Source organism: Panthera tigris, chromosome D4 (assembly GCF_018350195.1).
Source record: "Panthera tigris isolate Pti1 chromosome D4, P.tigris_Pti1_mat1.1, whole genome shotgun sequence".
In the NCBI taxonomy this organism is placed as follows: Eukaryota; Metazoa; Chordata; class Mammalia; order Carnivora; family Felidae; genus Panthera; species Panthera tigris.
Genome location: NC_056672.1, coordinates 61,674,637 through 61,693,901, shown reverse-complemented (window position 1 = coordinate 61,693,901; position 19,265 = coordinate 61,674,637). Strand labels below are relative to the sequence as shown.

Sequence of the window (19,265 nt, the reverse complement as noted above, 5' to 3'; positions counted from 1 at the left end):
TGGAAAACAAAAGATATTCAATAAATATCAGTTCCTCCATAAGGTGTTTTCTTCTTTTCAAACTAAGGGTCACAATCCATTGGTAGATTATGAAATCAATTTGGTAGGTTGCAACCAGCATATTTTAAAAACTGAAACAATAAAAAGCATCAGAGTACCCTACACATAATGTTGTTCCATTATGCATATGCTGAGTTTTGATATAAATGCATTTTTTACTGTGAGTTACAACCAAAAAGTTTCAAAGTCTCTGCTCTACAGAGAAATTCTCAAATTATTACATCACAAAAGTCTTCAGGAAAAAAAGTCTTTAGGAGCACTGCCTTTATCCAAATGAGCCTCAGTACATTCTCCCCACCCCCATTCTGTACTTTTCACCCATGACTTCTTTATAACTGGAAGTTGGTACCTCTGTAAATGTTAAGAACTTAATCAAAGTGCCCCTTATCTTCTAATGTGATCTAGTAAAAATAAGACATGAATCACAGAGAAGATGAACTTAATCTGATACTGTAGGGCATTAAATTCAGTTTAAGATTGGTTTCTGTGTCATATTGTCTAATTTATACCTCTAAACACTTTATAGGTTGATTAAACACTTCAAGACATTTCTACAAAAAGTTAGCTATTAAGTTCTATTATGGGGAAATTAGATACAATTTCTAAATAATTTTAAATTGTAAAACTTTTTAAAAGGGCTGTAACTTGCCTGAACATGAAGACTGCTAGAGTAATATTCCGATCCTGACGACTACTGAAAACCAAAGGTCTATATGATAGGAACATGCAGTGGGAGTATAAATGAGATCCCCAGACGAAATGTGAGCTTCAGTTACAGGCCTCCTCCCTCCTCCAGCTCCAGTGTAAAACTAGTCCCTGGTGCTGTTCAGCAGGTGGGCTTAAAACGCATAGCCAAGTGCGGGTTGGCAGAGTGGGAGTAATATGTCGAGATGAAGACTGGGCCACAATGAAGGGCAGAATACTAGAAATTACAGAACTCAATGATACAGCTCAATCTTGATGTAACTCTACCTTAAATTTGTAATTTTGGCTGGCCAGGCCAGATTGGCCATTATTAGAAGTACCTATGGGACTGAAGTTTAGCAATCTTGTTTTAAACAAGGACCCTGGGTGATTCTGATCCTCATTCTGGTTTGAATACCCTCTGTTAAAGGGACAGCGAGGATCAGAAAATATTTAAAAAGGTGGAGTTCCAAATATCCCAACCTTACAGGAATCCAATATCAAATACTGGATTAGAATCCAACACTTATTCAAAGCATTTCCTTCTTGGCATTATACTAAAGGTACAAGTCAACAGTTAGCAATACTTGATATTTTCCAGTTGTTGAATGACAGTAAGAAATGGTGCTTTCTCTTCATTAGAATTCATTGGTGAGTGGGATGTAAAGTGATGAATCACTAATTCTACTCCTGAACCATTATTACACTATATGTTAACTAACTTGCATTTAAATAAAAGGGAAAAAAAAAGATTCATTAGTGACAGTCACGAAAGTGGGAGAGAGAAAGGTCTGTTTAGATTAGACAAAGAAGTAAAAGGTAGAATTAATAAAAATTATTAAGAGTAAACTCAACAAGAGAGAAGTGATAAACCATTCAACCACCTGAGGAATCTGGTTCCCGAGCTCACACATTTGGTGGTATAGGTGCCCATTCCTCTGCTCTCAGAAAACAGTAAAAATTAAGGCAAAAGGCAGTTCCTTCCTATTTCAAATGAGTTGGGGGTGCAGAATGAGGCTACCTGTGATTTTGAATTCTTTTCTCCCAAATTTAAAATCTCTTTGCTATTTGATAAGACAGACACTAGGTTAGGCTGGGCCATGCTTGCTCTGTTGGGATTAGCACCACAAATCCTTCGTGAGGACTGAGTCTTGGCACCAGGCTTTGTCTATCATCTTGAATGTGAGAAAAGGCAGGCAAGAACGCCATTCTTGGGAAGAAATAGCAGCTGTGAAAAGTAAAGGAAAGCACAGGAGACAGCAGAGCCTGGGGAAAAGGATGGCAGTAACAGAAGTGAGGTAGAAAGCCCTCCTCCAAGGGCCAGCTAGAAAGACTTAGGGTCAGAGAGTCCCTGTGTGGCAGGGACATCAGTCTCTTGAAATTGTAAGACGTCCCTAAGAAATGATCTGGTGTCCCCCTACCTTCTGCTTATTTTTTTTTTTTTTTTTTTTTTTTTTTTTTACCTCAAACTCTAACAATGTTGGAAATATTTGGAGATCTCTCTTCCCTTTTTTTCTCTCTTTCACCTAGAGGTTACAAGTAAGGATGATTGGAAGGAAACAGAGATGGGAGACAGTACAAGAAAGCAGATTATGAGAAAAGTCCTCATTACACATGGGTAGAACTCACCCCACAAGTCAAAGAACTGTTCAAAATTACAAGGGAGGGAAGGCAGAGGCCACTGGATCTTTGAGGTGTTAAGAGACAGACTGACAGAGCAAGCTCAGTGACTGGCTTAATAGTCTCCTACCACTTGAGATTCTGTGTTCTTTATTTAAAGAGAGACAGAAAGAAGAGTTCAGAGAAGAAGCCAGTGTCACAAATTAAGTTACCTGAAAGAGAAGTTGCACCTCTCTTTCCATTTTCTGACACTATTAGTGTCCGTCACCAGAAAATACAGGTGACCAAACTGCAATAAGGTTCACCAAATGGACTCCACCATGTAGCTCACCTGTTCCCCCTCGTGAGATCCCGACTTCCTTATTTGATAAGAAAGGCTCCTAAACTCCCCATTCTTTTCTTTGTTAATGGGCCAAATAATCTCCTATGTTTGGGAGATAAACAAACATATTTATAAGATACTTAACCTTAGGGTCTCCAAGTCAGGGTTATAGAATAAACTAGTCTTCCATAACCCATCATGTCCATACATCTCAAGTCCTTATCAGAGTTGTAAGCTCAATTTTCACATTTCCAGGCAGAAAATCTGCTCCTTGGCAGTCTTTAAACTTTACCCGACAACACTACACACCCTCATCCCAGGCTCCTCAATCTCTAACATCTCCATTAACACTCCAGCAAACAACAAAATATATCCACTTATCACAGTTCAATCCCACTTGAACATCTACAGCCACTATCTTGATATAATCATGTTCCAAAACTGACTGAGTGTCCAACAGCAGCAAAGGTCCTCATTAGGATAGACATGTTGGCGCCAATAAGACTGAAGTTGGGGTTTTAACTGCATTTTTTGTCAGTTTGGCTGGGGAGATCTGGACAGCTGGAAGTGAGCTTCTCCATCATTTTCTGTTTCTTTCTTTGTATCAGTTTTCCACCTGTGAAGCCCAACACCCCACCACCAAGTGCAGCTGCAATTCCTGCCACTTTGAAGCCTGCAAGGAGGCCAATCGGACCCCCCACCACTCCTCCGATGAGTGCACCTGCCACAGGCAGAGCTGCCAGCTTGTACTTTGCAGCCTGTAAAAAAAAAAAAAAAAAAAAAAAAAAAAAAAAAAATTCAATTTAGAAATTGAGTTGAGAATATCTGCCTGTGGTGATGTGCATTTTCCTCTCATTACTCCTGGCAATGCCTCTTTAACTCCTGGTACATAATTAACCCTAGAGATTGGGGAGTGGGGGGAAGTATTCCACAGGTACTACAATTGCTCCTGATCTCAGAACTTAGAGAGATGAGCTACAAAAAGTGGACTGCTACAAATTGATTTTACTTGCAAAACAATCAATCCACTAACTATCTAGCAGGCTTATTTCAACAGTTTCAGCTGCTATAGATACCCCCAAAGCTTTTATGCTGCACAGAGATTATTCCATGCTGTATACCTGGGGTTAAAAGCAATATTCTATGGAAAACAGATGGTCCCATTCTACCCGTACGGTCACATCCTTACACTTTTGCCCCTACCGGATTCTGGCAACGCTCTACTTCATTCCCTGCACTTCTGCAAATATGCCCTTATAACACCAAAATGCCTTCTAGTGGGGCTTTGGTTTATTCTCTGAAAAATTTCTCTCCCGACAGAATGAATCTTGAGAGTAAAATATTACAACAGTCATTGATTTCTTGCACTACCTATGTGTCATTTGTTCCTTATTTCCTTAATTGCTGGTTCCCTCCACATTAAAGAGAGCAGATCAATTGGGTTAATACTGGAGATTCCTGGGAGCCAGAGTACCATTGATTTGTCAGCAGGAGCAGAATCTTACCTTCCCCAAGTTTTTGGTTCCCTCTTCAACATTCACAGCAGCTCTGTTGACATGGTCTTCAATGCTGTCAATCTTCTCCTGCTGAGACTAGATGCAAAGGAATTATGAGTGAGCAGTCCTGCTGGGGAGCAGCGGTCAGCCAATACACAGTACTTTAATTCCTGTAATCAGGGTCCCGTGTACTGCAGCCTTGCTGTCTGAATAGTGGTTCATTAATAGTGTCTGATAAACTATGCTGAAAGTACAAATTCACTTGTATAAAAAAAAAAAAGGGCAACTTAATTATTAGGTAATAAAAGGGTGGCACCTTTATAGGAAAAAGGATCTCACACTAAAATCCATTCAAACATACAAACGTATTATTCTCCAAATGAACTACTTTGTAAGAGAAGAAAAATCCAAATAAGCATTTACGTGTCATGTTGAGGTTGATGAAAAACAAAACAAAACAAAATGAAACAAAAAACCTTCCTCCTAAGTTACCTTTTTTGAAGATTCAAAGATTTAAAACAGGAAAATTTGCCTTAGGAGTAAAACATGCTTGGATCCAATGAATACAAATTATTACATTTTTAGGAATGAGAAGACAATATGGTTTGATCTGTCATGAAATCTTTCCACCTGTGATATGCAGTAGGGGGCTGTGGATGAATTCACTGTCCTGAGTCTCACACCTGTACACTTTAATACATTTTAAAATCATGACAAGTTAAAATATTTCGGATCAAATATATTAATAAGGCATTCTATGAAACAGAGCAGCACCTGCTCTGACACAGCAACCTTGTGACTCATGGAATCTTTGGGCACAAGGAATGATTTTTCCCTGAGAGGTGTGAAGCTCCACTACATTTCTCACAAGTGGTTACTGAACTTCAGCTCCAGTGACAGGAACTCATCACCTGCCACAGGAGCACACGCCCACTTTTAAAAAAGCTTTATTTAGACAATTCACCTACAATATGTGCCCATTTTAAGGGTATAGGATGATGAGTTCTGACGAATGTATAAACACCTGTAACCACCATCACATCAATATAGACTGTTCAGGTGCTTTTTCAATTCACTGAAAAAAAGAAGAGAATCCCTCTTTGATCCCAGGTAAATCCTACTTCTACAATGACTATGAAATAATTCAACTTTAATCCTGAAGTATTTGCCCGCTTAACTTACACCGAATCAGATGTAACACTCTTCTAACTCCAATTATCATTCAAGAACATGAAATGCAATCAGCTGATTTTTCCCCACAGTTCCCCACAGTCATTACTGACATTCCTTCCCTTCCCATACACCAAGTGGGTACCTTTTCACTGTCAGACCTTTCATGGTATCCCTTCATTCCTGTGTTCTCCACTGCTATCTTGACATCTCTAACACAATCCCTGAAAAAGTCCCTTATCAGTTTTCCTTTTCACATTTCTGTCGGACACAAGTACAGCAATGGTTCTCATGTGTTCGAGAGCATGCCTGTGTCCCCTGGAAGACTTCTGAAGGCACGGACTGATGGGGCCGCCCCCTGAGTTTCTGATTCAGTAGACTTCGGGTGAAGCCTGAGAATTTGCATTTCTCATGAGTTCCCAGGTGATGCTGCAAGTCCATGATTCTCACACTTTAAAACCCACTAATGTATGTACATAACTGGTAAGGGCACAACCTTTGGCCAGATGTCCTGTGTTCAAATCACAGCACTGTGTGGGGCGCCTGGGTGGCGCAGTCGGTTGAGCGTCTGACTTCAGCCAGGTCACGATCTCACGGTCCGTGAGTTCGAGCCCCGCGTCGGGCTCTGGGCTGATGGCTCGGAGCCTGGAGCCTGTTTCCGATTCTGTGTCTCCCTCTCTCTCTGCCCCTCCCCCGTTCATGCTATGTCTCTCTCTGTCCCAAAAATAAATTAAAAAACGTTGAAAAAAAAAAATTAAAAAAAAAAAAAAAAAAATCACAGCACTGTGTGCCCATGGACAGATTACTCCAGCTATCCAAGGTGTCAATATTCTCATCTCTCAAGAAGGATAATGATATACCCCATGGAGTTGAAGTGAGGATAAATGAGATAGTGACTGTGTGAGGAGAAAAATTTACAAAGTCATTCTCATCTTCTCAAGAAAGCTTAACTCCCATCTTTCTTTTCTAAAAAGCATATTAAACTCTTTTCTATGAAGCTTGAAAATTCTTGGGCATGAAAACCTTAGATCTCTCCTAGCCATTCATTCATTCAGTTTTTATTTTCCTCAGACAAAACTTTTTTAATGTTAGCTTTCTTCTTCCAACCCACAGAAGCATAAGTGCCAGCATTCATAATATCCAACCTGTAGGGATTTCTGACACTGGATTTCTATCACTGTTTCTGTTTGGGACATCCTCAACACTTTCCATTCTTGCCTGAAAGTCTGGGCCAGCAGATAAATCACATGTGTGATCATCAACCTCCACATCCTGATGAGCTGATGGGGTAGAGGGAAAATAGCCAACATGTCTCCTTTCTCTCAGTCTCCAAATGATTCCATCAAGATGATGGAGCCTGCTAGGACTACTGTCATTTCTATACCCCAAGTGTGATCCCAAAGCTTCAGGGAAATATTTTTTTAATGCTCCTTCCAAAAAAGGTTGGACACTGCAGCTCTATGATTGTTTTCTTTTAACATAAAGTAAAATTTAAAAATTAAAAATACTTTAAAAAAACTGGGGCACCTGGGTGGTTCAGTCAGTTAAGTGCCTGACTCTTGATTTAGGCTCAGGTCATGATCTCACGGTTTGTGGGATTGAGCTCTGCCTCTGGCTCTGTGCTAACACTGCGGAGCCTGCTTGAGATTCTCTCTCTCCCTCTCTCTCTCTGACCCTCCCCTGCTTGAGTGCTCATGAACACTTTCTCTCTCTCCAAATAAGATAAAATTTAAAAAATTTAAAACATAATTTTAGTATTTTTTCACAAAAATATTTTGGTATAATTGGAGAAAAGACCACAAGACAGAACTAAGCGTGAGACCACTGACGCTCCCCTATCACTGCAATCGCCAGTACTCGATGAGGTCTGTCTGACCCTGGGGAGTAGCCCAAACCTGTGAGTACTTATTCACTACATCAGGAAGCTTGCTTAAATATGGACATGGAGATAAGGCAGAGGGTGATCAGCAACTATCCTGGAATCAACAACTGTCCCTCAGTTGTACAGACCTGCCTCTCCCCTTTTCTTCTTAGTTTGAATCCCAAACTTCTCCTGTATCTTCAAATTCTGCTTCGTAAGTAAAGAGGACTCAATGACACCATCACAATTAGGCAGCAAATTAGTGTCAGTTGTCAATCACTGTCTATACACAATGCCAAACTAGATCCCATCAGAGCTGAATTTGGTCACTAGTCCACCATGCCCTTGGCTCTTTATGTTGGGCCAAACGATACAACTACACAACCTTACCCCAGTACGGGAAATCAAGCTCCTAATAATGATGGCTTAGAAGTCTCCTCACCTCTACCTACCGACCTCCCCGTTTTGCTTCTGATTTGCTTATGTCTGCTTTCATCTGCCTGGGCCTCCCACATTTAACAATCTTGAAACTCCTTTCTTGACATTTTATACTTTGGCCCCTCATATAAGTTCTTGGCATCCCTTTAAAAGGAGTTAGACTCTTCTTTTTAAAGGGAAAGACGTCTCAAAATACTCTGAGAATGTGTCTGTGGATTTCATTTTAAGAAACACTGAATTAGGTCCCCTTATTTACCTGAAAAAAATAACTGAATCTTAGCAGTTAGAGGAGCACTTAAGAGTCTTAAAAAAAAATGTGATTAAGTGAATATTTGTCAAGCAGAATGCAATCTGGTCATCTGAAGTCCAAACAAATGAACTGGTTTTCCCTTGAATGCCTGTTGTGGACACTTGTACACTCAGCATCCTCTATATCAACCAATAGTAATACATTCAACAAATCCATCGCCAAATCTATTTACATCAATAAAAATGCCCTGCCTTGGACAGCCTTGCTAGTAGTTGTGCAGTTTTATTAATGTGCTAAAAGCTATGGGTTTAAGAAACTATTGTCAAAACTGTGGTTATTTTCCTTTATTCCTGACTCAATTCCAGGCATCTTTCAAGGCTAGCTCTAGTCTTAGATCTTGGTTAATCCAGGGAACACTGAGCTATCCTGGTTCTGAATTCCAAAAGTATATAATCTATAATTCTTTTTTTTTTGTAGTCTATAATTCTTAATCATATGCAATAAATAATACACAGAAAAGCTCAGAAACATACAAAGACTACTATATACAGAAATTCAGGATATATACTATACTATATACAAAAATTCAGGCCAATAGGCCTAGATAGAGTAGGCAATAAACAGAGCAGAAGTAGGATGTTGATATCATGGGATTCAGCAATTAGGAAAGAGGTGGTGGCAAAACTGTAACTCTAAGGAAGGAGCCAAAGAGGGAATCATGTAAGCAGGGACAAAAGCAGGAATGCAGTTGGGGTCAGTACAAGGGAAGGGGATATTACTTCAGTTAGTCCTCCCATCAATTTTACAAAACTCACTATTGTCAAACAACACCCTGAAGGTCAAACAGGTAATAAATCTGATTAATCTGATATAATTCATTACATCCCAGTTTTTATGCATCCAGAGTAAAAGCCATAGGGAATAAAGTAGAAGGTAGAGACAATATTGGACCAGCAGCAAGGGTGACATGCCATTGTGTGACAGGCCCAGAGTTCTTTAAATTTCCCTTGACAAGAACTAGGGCAAGTTCCACAGTTATAGGAACAGAAGGCACTTGAGCAATTAAATGCTGAAGAAAAATGAAGGGTGCTTAGTAGATACTAATTTATTATTGGAGCACACCTGGATTTCTCAATGGCTTTGTAGGTTCATTTTTAATTATGGTAAAAAAAATGTATGTATGTGTGTGTATGTGTATACACACACACACACAAAAACACACACATATATATATATAATATATACATATATATAATATATACATATATATATATATTATATATATGTATACATAAAGCTTACAATTTTAACCATTTTTAAGCCTGAAATTCAGTGGCATTTAGTACATTCACAATGTTGTGCAATTATCATGACTATCCTATAGGGTTTTTTCTTTTTTTTAACTATTCTCTATTCTTCATTGAGCTTAGCACAGTACTATGCACATAGAAAGTACTCCAAAAACACATGGTTTATTTGTCTAGATACTATCATGTCCATGTGATGATAATGAAAGGGATGTGGTCACTCTGCTTATGTTCCCAAGTCATTAGGTGCCTAAATGGAGCTTCTGTGAGTCCCTGACCATGTGGTCATGAGAACTCAACCACCCTGGGAAGAGTCATCAGGGGTTCTCCTTTGAGCTTGTGCCTAATAGCATTTTGTCCCATGTCCTCACACAGATTATTATAAATAGGACATTTGTATAGAACTATGGCTATAGCCAAAGTCTTTCTACATGAACCTTCCTTGATTATGGGTTAGGAGCTTCTTACGTAACCTAATCGGATATATAATTGTTAAATGGCCACAAACTCTCAATTTTCCTTTCATGTGCCTATTCCACTGGAAGGGAAATATATTTGTCTGGAATGAGAAGACTTTGTACATGTTTAGCTTGTTTTTTAAATCAACTTTGAGGTATAATTTATATAATAACAGATTTTACCAATGACTTTTGGCAAATGTATGTTTGTGTAACCATACATGCACAGATTTTAGAAACTGCGTTAAATCAGATATTATGAGTTACAATAATTGAATTAATTCTGAAACAACAAATATTTTGGGATTCTTGTCATATCATTACCTTTGATATGCAAGTATATCAATAGATTGTACAGATATCTAATCAAAAAACTTCAAGCATTTTGCTTCTTCTGATTTAGAAGCATCAAAAAAGGAAAATGCTTTAAACAATCTACTGACGTTCAATTTGAGGCATTAGATGCCAAGAAAAAAATACAAAAACTAGAAAACAAGCAAAGGAAGGGACTAGCACTAAAAAGCCCAGAAATCCTATTCTAGAAGGAGCATATTAGAGAATCAAGAACTCTTAAAAGAAAAAAATATGATGAGGTGGGATAGGGTGAGGAAGGAGAGTATTGGTCTCAAGAAGATGAATAATTTTATATGGAAAAATTACCAAAGTTGTTCAGTCTATGGCTCCAAGAGGGCAAAAGTACCAGAGGGAAGTTATTATAGGGCAGAGCTTACACAGGGAGGAACTTCTAAGAGGTAGTCTTCAAATAGAATGGCTGAAATAGAAAGTATCCCCACGCTGTAATTGTTCAAAAAAAGCGAAAAACCATCTATATGGGAAGCTGGGGCAAGAACAGAATTGGATTAGCTGGCCTTATAAATCCTTTCCAATTCCAGTTCTGAGACTGTGTAATCTAGGGACTTTTATCCTTAAAAAGCCAGGCATCAGGGAAACCATAACTCACAGATGTAAAAACCCCAAATCACAGTTTGATCAAAAACAAAGAACTAGGGGTGCCTGGGTGGCTAGTTGGTTAAGCGTCCAACTCTTGATTTCAGTTCAAGTCATGATCTCATGGTTCATGGTTCATGAGATAGAGCCCCACACAGGACTCGGCGTTGACAGCACTGTGCCTGCTTGAGATTCTCTCTCCCTCTGTGTCCCTCCCCTGTATGCATGCTCTCTCATTAAAAAAAAAAAAAAAAAAAAAAAAAACTAAACCTAGACAAAAGCATAAGCAGACACTGGTTTGTTCCTGTGTGTGCACACAGACATATACACACATACTCATATAGCCAACCTTCCCATACTTCCTGGGAAGGAAAAATAAGAATAATTAGAAAAATAATGACAGAATCTATTGTCTTTCCCACCAAATCCACTTTATGTTCCCTGATCTGTGTTAACAATGTCACTGGCTACTCAATTATGCACAATAAAGCCTGATGTTTTGAGTCTTCCATCTTCCTTCAATTTCTGCTAAGCCTACCCCAGAAATACCTCTCATCTGGCCTTTACCTTTATATTGTATTGCCATTGCTCTTGGTAAAACTCTTGCTATTGTTCCTTAACTAGTCATCCGCCTATTATACCCCCCTTCTTGAGGTCATTATTCACACTGCTAATGGTAATCTTAACCGTTAGCAGTGTGAACCTGCTTATCACTCTAACCTGCTTAAACATTTATATTTGCCAGGGGAGAGGGGAAAATGGGCAAAGGGCATTGAGGAGGGCACTTGTTGGGATGAGCACTGGGTGTTGTATGGAAGCGATGAATCATGGGAATCTACCCCCAAAACCAAGAGCACACTGTATACATTGTATGTTAGCCAACTTGACAGTAAATTGTATTTAAAAATTTTTTTTAATATTGGCCCCTTAATGCCTACAAATTAAAGTTAAAATTCTTTGGTGTGGCCCGCAATACCATCTCAATCTGGCTCTCACACTCCCTGCTTTGCTTGCCCATAGTATCTCATCCTTTGGTTTTATTGCAATCCTGGTCATTCTTGAAAGGCCACACACTTCTCTATTCCATGTCTTCAGCTGTTTTCAAAGGCACCCCTCCCCACTCCTATCTATGGACATTGTACTCAATTTTCAAGGCTCAAGCAAATGCTACCTATCTTGTGAAGATACCCTTAATACTTCTACGTCACAACCCCTGCCTCCCTCCCTTGGAATTAAATGCTTCTCTTAGAGCTGATAACACTTCCCTTCAATCTCATTTTTGCACTTAACAATCATGTTTGAAATTTCAGTTTTTGGGGTCCAAGCTTATCTCCACCCACTGTAAATCCTTGAAAGCAGAGAACAGGTTTCATCTATTTCTATAGCTAACCTTGTCAGACCCCTGGTGCCAAGGATCTAACACAATACCTTCTATATAACAAATCTTTGACAAATGTTTATTAAATTGCTTTGGAAGCTGAGGACTGTTAGACTTTTACCCAGGGCTCAATACCAGTCTTGAAAATTGTAACTTCTATTAAAATTCTAATAAAAAGCCTAGTAATTGATAAAAGCCTCTTATCATACTAATCTAACATTTCTAAGACAAAAACTATTATACTTACATTCACTAGGAGAGAGAAATCAGTGACCAGTTGGCTAAGTTCAATTAAGTCCTTAAAAAGAGAGAGAGGAAAAAAAAAGTTACTTATTTTTATGCCTCACAGCTACCAAAATGAAAATAATTTTTTACATACCGCTTCTAAGCTTTCCCATGATTCTGCAGCATTTTGATCTCGAGGAATTTCAGGCAACGCATATACCTGAGTCATATTCTGAGGATCATCTTCAGCCTCAGCAGTATGAAATGTTCCTGAATGAACATAGCCTCATGTTTAGGGTTTATGTGCTTTGTTACAAAGTGGATAGCATAACTCAATTTCATAAAACAATTTCCATGTAAAATACTAACTGAATTCAGACTAAAAGTAAATCGATTATTCTATAAAAATAGATTTATCTATGGCAGATTGTTCAAAAGTTAACTTTTTTCTTTAATTGTTCTACAAAATCACCTCAAAAAAAAAAATGGCTACAACAAATGCCATCTACCCAATCTGAATAATTAGAGCTAGATGTGGAAGAAGCACTGAAGAAGAACTATTCTATTTGGCCAACATTCCACACAGAGATACTCAGTAGAAATAGGTTTCACATTTTCAATGCTAAATCATTAACCCTTTCTTTGGGTATTTTAGTAATAAATACCAGATTCATAAGGTGTTAAAAGTAGGAAAGTGATGTGTTTTTTTGCAATGAAAATCATTTTGGGTAACAAATTTGTCATCAAATGAACACCACGTGGATCTTTTCATACATATTGTCTATCCTTCTCCTCATTTTTCTAGGCCATGTCCTAGAAAGACATTGCTTTTGTCTTTTCTGAGTCTTAAAAAGTCACCAGGGCACTTGGGTGGCTCAACTGCTTAAGCAACTGACTCTTGGTTTCAGCTGGGTCATGATCTCACATTCGTGAGTTCAAGCCCCACATCAGGCTCCATGCTAACAGCATGGAGATTTCTTTTTCCCTCTCTCTCTGCCCTTTTCCAGCTTTCTCTCTCTCTTTTCCTACTCTCTCTCTCTCTCAAAAAATAAACATAAAAAGTCATCGACCCACTAAGGCCTTCCTCATTAAAACTGCTATGATGATGAATTAATTTACACTCCAAACTCTACCATCAAGTCTTTATTTCCTTGTATTGGTTTTACCAATCATTCATGCGTTAAACTGATATGTACAGAATGTCTACTAAATGCCAATCAGTGTGCTAGGGTACTACTGACACAATGATAAACCATAAAAACAGTTCCAGGGAGTCAACATAGTATAGTGGTTAAGAGCATGGACCTAGTCAAAAAGACCTAGTTTAGAATCCAGGTTTGGCTATTTATTAGCTCTTTGACTCATTTTCCTCATTTTAATTTTTTTTTAATTTATATATTTTTGAGAGACAGAGAGAGCATGCATGTGCATGCATACAGGGGAGGGGCAGAGAGAGAGGGAAAGAGAGAATCCCAAGCAGGCTCCACACTGTCAGCATGGACCCCAACGTAGGGCCTGAACCCACAAACCATGAGATCATAACCTGAGCCTAAATCAAGAGTCGGACGCTTAACAGGATTGAGCCACCCAGGAGCCCCTCCTCATTTTTAAAATGAGGTGAATGAAAGGGGCGCCTGGCTGGCTCAGTTCAAGAGCATGCGACTCTTCATCTTGGAGTTGTGAGTTTGAGCCCCACGCTGGGTATAGAGGTTACTTAAACGAATAAATAAAAACTTCAAAATATTAAACAATAAAAATAAAAATAAGGTGATAGATATTTACTTTGCACTGCGCCTGGCTTAAATATTCAGTACAGATGGGTTAATAAATAGTTACTACTAAAATAAATAGCCATTGCTACTGCTGCTATTATTAATGGAGCTTACCATATTATGTACAATACAGACATGTTAACAGACAAGTTCAGTATAGTCTGATAAGACCTATGGTACGAGTAAATATGGAATGCTATGTGAGCACAAAAGAGAGGTATTTAACCTAGACTTAGGGAGGGGAGACTAGTTGGAGGTTTTGAAGCTGAAGGCTGAGGATGAACAGAAATGACATAGGTGAACCCAGGCAAAGGTGGAGGGAGAAGCAGAGACTATTCAGGTCAGGGAGAATAATATGTGCATAGGTTTGGGAACTGAAAAGAATTCAACTGAAGGGAAGACTATGAAAGAGAAAAGCAAAGGATGAGGAAAAAAATCTAAGGTGACATTATTCATGGCATTATAAATTATGTTAAAGAATTTTGTTTATCTCATAAGATCAATATGGAACTATTAAAAGGAGTTGGAGACTACTGGGAAGCTGGAGGATGCCATAATCAGATTTCAGATTTAGAAAGCGAACCATAGCTATAGCGTGAAGAATAGATTAAGGATGAAGTTGAAAGGTAAAAAAAATTAGAGAGCAGAAAAACCAATTGGGAGACTTTGCAGTAAGTCCAGTGCAAAATGATGATGCTCTAGGACAGTGGCAGTGGAAATGGAAAGAAGAGATCTGAAGGTCTAATTTCCTTTTGTCCCCCTTACTTCAAGCTCAAAATACCTACCACTTTAATGTTATCTGACCACCTGCTGTGTTGGGTACCAGAGATAAAAAAGTAATACAAAGTAGATGCTCTTAAGGAACATATTCTAGAAGAGTTACACATACAAAGAGATAATCCTAAAACAATAAAAGAGTACAATGGCATTTAGATAGAGGGATATAGATACATACAGTATTTTGAGAATTCCAAGTCTGGGATGGCATCTGACCCAGCTTGGTGTGGGTGTGCAGTTTATGAAATAGCTTCCTAAAAAAGGTGATCTTACAAGACAAAGAAAAAAGGTCTTCAAAAGAACAAACAATATAGCTTAACATAAAAATCAGCAGGTTGGTCTTGCCAAAGGATAAAGCAGAAGGCACAGAGTTACAAACACAGAACATTAAGTAGATGTTTAGGAGGGGCCTTGCAGGCCAGTTAAAGGCTTTGGACTTTATCTGACAGACCGTGGAGAGCTACTGAAGTGTTATAAGCAAGGACATGACATAGTGACACATGATACCTGATCCACTCCTAAAAGTCATTATAACTCTTTAAATTCACCTTCTCGATTTCTGTTTTCATCCTAGTCAATAATTGATGGCATGTTATAAAACAGCATTACTATTTTACTTTTGAAACTTATGAATGTTTTACCTCTTGAGGAAAATAATCTGAATTGTTTAGGAAGGGCATAGTAGTTGATTAAAAAATATTTTGTAGGCTTATCAGAATTGACAGTGTTCTTTTTTTTTTTTATTTTTTTTATTTTTTAATATATGAAATTTACTGTCAAATTGGTTTCCATACAACACCCAGTGCTCATCCCAAAAGGTGCCCTCCTCAATACCCGTCACCCACCCTGCCCTCCCTCCCACCCCCCATCAACCCTCAGTTTGTTCTCAGTTTTTAACAGTCTCTTATGCTTTGGCTCTCTCCCACTCTAACCTCTTTTTTTTTTTTTTTCCTTCCCCTCCCCCATGGGTTTCTGTTATGTTTCTCAGGATCCACATAAGAGTGAAACCATATGGTATCTGTCTTTCTCTGTATGGCTTATTTCACTTAGCATCACACTCTCCAGTTCCATCCATGTTGCTACAAAAGGCCATATTTCATTTTTTCTCATTGCCACGTAGTATTCCATTGTGTATATAAACCACAATTTCTTTATCCATTCATCAGTTGATGGACATTTAGGCTCTTTCCATAATTTGGCTATTGTTGAGAGTGCCGCTATAAACATTGGGGTACAGGTGCCCCTATGCATCAGTACTCCTGTATCCCTTGGATAAATTCCTAGCAGTGCTATTGCTGGGTCATAGGGTAGGTCTATTTTTAATTTTCTGAGGAACCTCCACACTGTTCTTTAAAAAAATTTTTTTTTTAAATGTTTATTTATTTTTGAGACAGAGACAGAGTGTGAACAGAGGAGGGGCAGAGAGAGAGGGAGACACAGAGTCCGAAACAGGCTCCAGGCTCCGAGCTGTCAGCACAGAGCCCAACGCGGGGCTCGAACCCATGAACTGTGAGATCATGACCTGAGCCGAAGTCGGACACTTAACCAACTGAGCCACCCAGGCGCCCCACAGTGTTCTTTTAATTTTGAATTTTAACTTCTCTGAATACATTTCCTTATCTTACAGGAAGAGCAAAAACATCAGATACGGAGTAGATTTTACATTACAACATTATAACAAGTATCCAATATTTTAAAAGCTCTCTGATTTTTACAAATGTTTAAAAGAGTTACTTACCCTGTGTCCTAACATAGCACATAAAGACACTTTCATTTTCATGTCAATCAAGATAAATGAATTTACTCTAAGACCGCTCTTCCACTTAATATTTCTATTGTAATAAGAACTCTACTTCTTTAATAAGATGATGAATAATGATAACTTTGTTATCATTAACAGACCAAATGTAAAGCGGAACTTTATAAATAGAACATCCACTCTAAGGATTTTTATAAGCCATTACCCTTATTCTATTACAGAGGATTTAAATGAAACTGCCAGGGTATACAACAAAACGAGGGGAGATTGTCATACATAAATTCTTGACCTAAAAATTGAAGGGGTGGGAAATGTTTGGTATTTTAAGCAAACATAAAAGATTCCCCTTTGTAAAAAATAAGAAATGTTTAAGTCACTTACGTCTCACTTGAAACCAAACTGCGTATGCATCTTAGTTCAAATGGAGTCTGAGAACAAAGAAATCTGTTCTATTCCGGGGAAAATCCTGCTGTAAACTTACAACTCTGAACATCACTAATCAATGTGAGGCATAACTAACAATTAAGAAAGAAACCCTTTAATATCTACAACTTCTGTAATTCATTTATTCCAGCTTATATTAGAAATCAGTACCTCAGTGAATATTTATTGACTTTGAACTTTCAGAAATTACTATAGACATGATGAGGGAAAACACTGAGACAGATTATAGCTGCAGGAAAGAAGGATGAAGAATTTATCCTGTCCACAGAAGTGAAAATTGCTATTGTTTTATATGATGAAATAATCTAAGATAGTTCCATCCACATGACAACTCCAAGTGTAAAGGGCAGATAGAATACATATACGTCGCACCACTGTTTTTCAAACTCCAGTTTTAAGACCGTATTATTTACTACATTATTTATTATTTGTAGTAAAAATATTAACATATTTTTAGTTGTTAATAACACAGACATAAGATTTTTTCCCTTCTCTTTATACGTCCAAACATTCTTTGTCTCTCTCCATATTTCATTGAAAGGCAATGATTCTACTAAGAATTACAACACAACATATAAAAAGTTTCCACTAAACTTCACTATGTTAGGGAAAGTTTCATTATAAATCTAAATTAATTTAAAAGCATTTCCTGAATTTTTCATTTTCTGACAGATTAAAAATAGTGAAATTAATCTACTGATCATCTATATCAACTTATCTATCAAAATAAAATGACTTCTAAGTCATGGCTTAACTTAGTGGTAAAGGAGGATTTTTAAGAAAATTAAAGCCAATAGAAAATATATCTTCTGAATAATATACAAAACTATCCACGTGTTTCGCAAAACTGTTCACCACATGTATATATACCTGTGATAAAATCTGATATTTCATCAAATTCAATATGCAGTCTGAAGTTCCCAGCAGTTTTAAGATTGGATTCTTTTCTTTTGTGAATATTTGTTTAAAATGTAATAAGATTCTGTTCCTATTGCACTGGTGAGCTGCATGTGCCGGATGGGGAGTAAGAAAGACAATGATTGAGAGAAGCACTGATTCACTCTGTATGACCTGATACACCTTTCTAAATACAAATCAAATTTGTAGGCTCATCACTTCTCTTGGTGGGAAGCAATGCTAAAAATGAAACTAGACACACAAGTGAAACAGAAGGGAGTTTCTCAGATCAAGCAAGATTGGCAGAGAAGATTTGCTTTAGGAACTCTCAGAATCTGGACAAAAGAAACAGCAAAATCATCACAGCTTCCTCCTAAACTTAATAAGCTTCTTTTACTCTCCAGAGAACATAAAACATCCTATTCTACTTGTTATTTCTATCTGTAAATGAAAAAACTATTTTTGTATTTCGATCTCACTCGTGGAAATGTGGCAACATTGCTCCTGAATCTCTGCTGATATTTCCAACCAATTTATTTAGAATCAGATTGAATTTTTAAAGGAAGAAGTATTTTAAGGCACTTAACTTCTATGCAAATCACATTTTTCTGTATAGGCTGTCACTACTATAATGAGTATCTAAAGCAAAAACAAAGAAAAACCAGAAAGCACAGATAAAAACATGCAGGATGACAGAAAAGAGTCCACAGCCAGAAGACCACACATGGAGTGAACCGAGTTCCTACCCCACTATTAAGGTCTTATGTAAATTAGTTCCTTTGTTTTCATTATTCTCCACCTTTCCCATTCTCTCAATTACTTGTTAATAATATTTCTGGATTTAAGGCAACCTAGTACAAACTCTCACAGTTGGCGAAATACTCAGGCACTTGGTGAGATAGTTCATTTAACTGCTTAATGTTGGCAATAGATTCAAAGTCAAAGCGCAATCTGACCATTTGGAATTTGACATTCTACTATTGTTTTAGGCACAAATTAGGTATTTTTTTTATATAAATGGGTTGTCTCAAATTTTTTTTTTTTATAAATGCTACAGAGGTTTAATTGTGTAGTTTCTCCTGGTGGCAAGTGATTAGGTCTTTAGCTAATTTGATGTTCCATGAAATGAGAAGTTTGAGAATCATTACAGATGGAAAATCCTCTGTCTCTGCCCCAATCTTTTTCATTTTCTCTGTACACGTTTCCTCAAATTTTGCCAATATATAATATATAGTTTTAACACCAGTTTCATACAGAGATATTTAATTGCCAGCAAACTGGGTGAACTGCCTTTTTCTAATAATCACCCAGTTTCTCTGATGATATTTAAATCCAAGTCTGTCGAGCCCAAACAGTCCTGACAGAAACCCAAATAATGCAATAAAAAAATGCAAATGAA

General features: G+C 37.7%; 1 protein-coding gene across 2 annotated transcripts in view; it reads right to left on the bottom strand.

Annotated features, from left to right (window-relative positions):
* STX17 (syntaxin 17) overlaps window positions 1-19,265 on the bottom strand; it is a 74,464-nt gene that overhangs the window by 9,284 nt on the left and 45,915 nt on the right. Inside the window, exons 5-8 of one of the 2 annotated variants that reach the window (XR_006210654.1) lie at window positions 12,372-12,487; window positions 12,240-12,290; window positions 4,192-4,278; window positions 2,696-3,444 (exon numbers count right to left, since the gene is read on the bottom strand). Coding sequence is in view for 1 of the 2 variants with exons in the window: in XM_042964757.1 (XP_042820691.1) it covers window positions 3,205-3,444; window positions 4,192-4,278; window positions 12,240-12,290; window positions 12,372-12,487 (494 nt within the window). In the remaining variant the exon portion in view is untranslated. Of the gene's footprint in view, window positions 1-1,517; window positions 3,445-4,191; window positions 4,279-12,239; window positions 12,291-12,371; window positions 12,488-19,265 lie in introns of those variants that run through there. The other variant, XM_042964757.1, reaches the window with a different exon arrangement.